At 29.7% G+C, this 5,652-nt stretch overlaps 1 protein-coding gene across 1 annotated transcript; it reads left to right on the forward strand.

The window, feature by feature from the left end:
* Positions 1–3,150: 3,150 nt before the first annotated feature.
* LOC145063940 (gibberellin 20-oxidase-like protein) lies at positions 3,151–5,019 on the forward strand. The gene is made up of 2 exons (XM_079011490.1): positions 3,151–3,555; positions 4,187–5,019. Exons 1-2 carry the CDS (start codon positions 3,191–3,193, stop codon positions 4,830–4,832), a joined length of 1,011 nt encoding a protein of 336 aa, XP_078867616.1. The 5' UTR covers positions 3,151–3,190; the 3' UTR covers positions 4,833–5,019.
* Positions 5,020–5,652: the final 633 nt, after the last annotated feature.

Here is a 5,652-nt window from a genome sequence, read left to right on the forward strand (position 1 = left end):
AAAAGTTAGTTTTGACTAACATATGCACTTCCGATGTTTGAACATATATGCACTTTTCATATGTGCACATTTTTTCGAGATTTTTTTTACGAACACATGTTTTTATGGCTAACTTAATGTCTTAAGTCACTTTTTATTAAAAAAAAATCACACAAAAAAGAATACGGAGTTCGCTGGAAAATATTGGTTCGCAAAAGATCATGAATATATATATATATATATATATATATATATATATATATATATATATATATATATTATTTTTTTCAAAACCAAGACCACCAATATTTATCTAATGTTGCGTTTAAAAGAGATCAATGCTAAAAAAATGATTTGATGATCTTTTTTTTTTTTGAAATTTGTATATATGCACATCTAAATATGCATGCATGCATATTATATTTTCTCTGTTTTTTTGAACAACATCATCCTTGAAAACAAACATGTTAAAACTAAAACAAAGAAAGCAGTAAGCATCAAAAATCGATAATAATCATCTGGTCTATGAGTGATCTGATTTTCAGATAACCACAAATATATACTTAATAAGTAATTTAAAAACATTTAGCTTCAACAAAATCAACATTACCTTGATCCATACAAGTTCCAGACACAACAGCTCAGCCACCATTCTCTTAGTTCTTCGAAATATACTCTTCATAAATGGCATTACAGATGCATAAATAATGGCCTATAAATAGTTGTCCATCAAAAGAGAAACATCTATGAACGAATATATTTATACAAAATCAAAAACTAATTTACTGAATTGGAACTATATATAAACAAAAGTTTGAACTCATAAATCGAGAAAAGCTAGGAAGAGGTTATAAATACCTACCAGAAGACCAAATTCAAAAGATGATACAATTTGAAACATAAATCGAAAGTGGAGAGATCAGAGTTGGTGAATTGTTGCAATAATTAGATGCCTTTTGTGAAGAACTTGTTCCGATATACCCTCAATATATGAAATTGAGGCACCATCGCCGCCCTGGAACTCCTCAATAAACCGTCATAGTTGATCAGCTAATAAAGTGAACCTCAAATGCGATTGGAAGGTCGTTTCCATATCTGTCAGATCGATAGAGGAATCAGAGGGAGGGTCGGTTATTAGAGGGCAGAGGGAGGCGGACGATGGGGAATGATTGAACAAGGATGACAACTGACGAAGGAGACCATGGATTTTGGCCGGCGGTTCTGGATTAGGGGGAACGATCATTGATGAATCGGTAACAAATAAAAGGGATGCTAAGACGATGAACAAATCGAGGGATTTGGGATAAAGAGGGCATCAGTTGAATTTGGGGGAATGATTGATATCCAGGATTAATTTTTTTTATACCCGTATTACCCTTATGATTATGTGTACATAAACCTAATATGCTACTAAACATAGTCATATTTACAAAATATGTCATTGATCATCTAAGCCATCGAAACAATTGATCCAACGCTCTATTTTTAGTTTTCAGGTTCTCGGGAAACTATAAATTCTCAAATGATTCTCTCTCTCTCTCTCTCTCTCTCTATATATATATATATATATATATATATATATATATATATATATATATATATATATATATATATATATAGAGAGAGAGAGAGAGAGAGAGGTGGGTTCAATTGAGAAAATAAAAAAGGTTGAGAATGGGGGAATCATTCTCAGCCACTCATTTAATCTAAGCATAAAAGACACGGTGGCAAACTTGTAAATATCATAATAACCTTCAATCTCAAATACGTAACTATAGAGAATTCGATAATTGTGCGTTCATCATCAAAAATTTTCCTCCAACCTTCAATAATCATCCAGATTTCTTCAACTAAACCGGAATTTCTTCGCTGTTCATGAAATTGGAATCGGAGTTCTGGACTCGCAGTCACAATCGACATTGAGGGACTTAGAATCGGTAATCACAGGTTCCCAATCGGATTTTCGGAAATCAAAATCAAATTGAGAAATCGATCAGAGATAGGATGTCGCATCTGAAGTCGAAATCGGAAGTATATGATGATTTGGAATTGATAACTTAATGTTTTTAACATTTTTAAAATAGTTAACTTATTTGCACTCCAACTGTTTGATGAAATGCATGAACTAAATTATCACGTTATATTCACATATGAATATGTTTTCTCACCTGAATCAGTATATGATTATTAAAAACACAAAACAAATATGCAAGTCTGTATGTTATTCATATGTGAAAAACATATAAAAATTATATATATTTGTCAAAATACCTTCAATATTCATAAGTGAATATACCTTGTAATATTCATATGTGAATATACTGTGTAATATTCATAAATGAATATATCATCTAATATTCACAAGTGAATATACTCTGTAATATTCACATGTGATATACCATGTAATACTATGTAATATTCACATATAAAATATTATTTAATACTCATAAGTGAATATATCATATAATATTCACAAGTGAATATACTATGTTAATATTCACAAGTGAATTCATCGTCTAATATTAAAATATGAATATACTATGTTTATTATATGTTATATTCATATATGAATGATACTTAAATTGTAAAAAAAAAAAAATCATACTTTTTATTCATAAGTGAATAACGAATGTACTGTAATAAAACCTGATGCATTGTTATTCATTTATGAATAACGATAGTTGAAAATATAAAAAAAAATAAAGTTTTTATTTTATCTTAAAACTATATCAATATGGATGTCTATTTGTAGAGAATAAAAAATTATGAATTTTGGTATATTAAAATCATTTTTTGATAAAAAAATAGCTTATAAAAATTATAAAAAAAAACGAAAAAAAAACTATGTTTTTGTATATATTAAGGTAATATTAGCATAGTTTAAGGAAATATGTTATGTTGGAAAACACATGTGCATTCGTTTCCCATTTCCGTCGGTACGTTGGAGGCTTTTGCGGCAAAAATAAATGATTGACTGAGAACGATTCCCCCATTCTCAACCTTTTCTTTTCTCAATTGAACTCTCCTATATATATATATATATATATATATATATATATATATATATATATATATATATATATATATATATATATATATATATATATATATATATATATATATATATATATATATATATATATATATCCCTAAACCTACACGGCAGTGTTCAAACCTTTTTGGTATAGTAGGAATCTTTTAATTTGTTATAATGGTTTCAAATTCTTCTCTTGCAACTACTATAAACCTCCCATGTCTAGACCTTTCAAAGCTATTACTACCTTCATCTATATCATCTCTTTCTGAAGCATGTCATCAGTGGGGTTTCTTCAATATTGTCAATCATGGGGTCTCCAAGGACCTTTATGAAAGTATCCATTCTTTCTCTAATCAATTCTTTGATCTCCCTAGTGAAACAAAGCTTAAACTTGGTCCTTCTTCCTGTATCAAAACTTACACTCCTCCATTCATTGCATCTCCTTACTTTGAAAGTTTTAAGGTTTGTGGACCAGATTTTCATTCATCAGCTCAAGATTCTATTGATGTGATCTTCGACGAAAAACCTTACGAATTCTGGTAAGGATGTTGATCTTTTAATTAAAACTTTGTAAGTGTGGGTTAATTGTCGTAGCAAAATTATCAATATAGTTTCAAAAATGAGTTTTATCACTGTGGAACGTATATGTTTCATTATAAGCTAACTATTTTGCTTGCATCTATATTGAAAATGGCAAAAGAATTCTTGAGCTTTCATTACGAACTATCCATTCTGTTGCAAAAGTACAAAAAAACTGTCAAAAGAAGGCTAAGAATCTAGTTTTCAAGAATGATGAATGGATTTTTAATTGTAAATTATTCCATATGTTATAATATTAATAAAACATAAAATATGTCATGTAGTGATTGATATAGACATTTTTTAATGGTTAATTTGCAATTAAACTACAACCAATGTGCAGTCACTTGCCCACTGCACCAGCTCACTTTGTGTGTATGATTTGATATATAATTTAGTGACAGTTTTTTTAAATTCTTAAAGCACCGCATAATATATGTGGACCAAGACCACTCACGCAATTTGTAAAGAAGCTTTTTCCAAAAAGAGAAATAATAATGCATTTTGTAATCAATTAAATATTATGCACTTGTAATTAGTTGTAACTGATGTCTGATATGAACGATTATGTATTTTTGGTTGCTTTTATAGTGAGATATTAGAAGAGTATGGAAAGAGAATGAGCGAACTGTCTAATAAGATCATGAAGATCGCGTTAATGATTCTAGGAGAAGGATTCGACACAAGATTTTATAATTCAGATTTCAAGAAGTGTCATGGTTATTTAAGGATAAACAGATATTCTCCACCAATGAAATCAGAAGGAAAAGAAACCATTGAATTAGGTCTAGGGATGCATACTGATATGAGTTGCATAACTATTGTGTATCAAGACGATTCAGGAGGTTTACAGGTGAAATCTAAAGAAGATGGGAGATGGATGGACATTGCTCAAAGTGAAGGGACCTTAGTTGTAAATATAGGCGATTTGTTGCAAGCTTGGAGCAACAACAAACTCGTATCATCTGAACACAGAGTCGTCTTAAAGAAACCAGTCAATCGGCTTTCCATTGCTTTCTTTTGGTGTTTTGAAGACGAGAAGGTGATTTATGCTCCTGAAGAAGTTGTAGGGAATGGGAATATGAGATTCTATGAGCCATTTGTTTGCTCGGATTACTTGAAATTTAGAGAGAGCAACGAAGAAGGCAAGTTCGAAAAAGTTGGGTTTACAGTTAAAGATTTTGTCACAAATAATACCAAGAATCGTTCACAGAAGTCACAAGAATCATCTGTATGAACCTACTCCCGATTATATATGTTATATGTATAGTTGATTACGTACGATTGTTATTGTCTTCAAGAAAACTTCAAGCATGCATATTGTATAAATTTCAGTAGCGTTTATAGAAACTCTTAAAGAAATAATCGCATCACTTATGCTTGTAACCTGTTTAAGATATAGTGGTTTACTATTATTTTTTCAACTTTTAATTAAATCAACTACCATCCATCACTTTTAACGTTGATGCATTAAACAAGTTATTTAACCATGTTTTATGCATATTACCTAATCTGATTAAGATTAAGCAATTAGTGGACATAAATGGACAATCTTTTCTCTCTCTCTCTCTCTCTCTCTCTCTCTCTCTCTATATATATATATATATATATATATATATATATATATATATATATATATATATATATATATATATATAAATTACATTTCCCAGTAAGTGTTTGGTGTCATGGAAAGTAATGCTTTGTTTTGGTGCTTGCCTTTCATGCATATCCAATACAAAATCAAGTGCTTTACTTGTAGATTGTGGAGATCTTTTCATTTGTCTTTCATGATTATATATATATATATATATATATATATATATATATATATATATATATATATATATATATATATATATACACACGGCATTTACCTGCGTCAAGCGACGGGTACGAATAGTTTACCCGATTAAATCTTCGTTTTTTCCCTATAATTATGATTTATGTTGTTTTGTATTGTCACATACGGGGTAACCGGTAAATCAATGTCTATGTGGAGACTCTTAATTGGTTTAGGCAATCTTCTGAGGTTAAGTGATTGTGGAGACTCATAA

The sequence above is a fragment of the Lactuca serriola genome, chromosome 7 (assembly GCF_051521515.1).
Source record: "Lactuca serriola cultivar US96UC23 chromosome 7, Lser_US96UC23_V15, whole genome shotgun sequence".
Classification (NCBI taxonomy): Eukaryota; Viridiplantae; Streptophyta; class Magnoliopsida; order Asterales; family Asteraceae; genus Lactuca; species Lactuca serriola.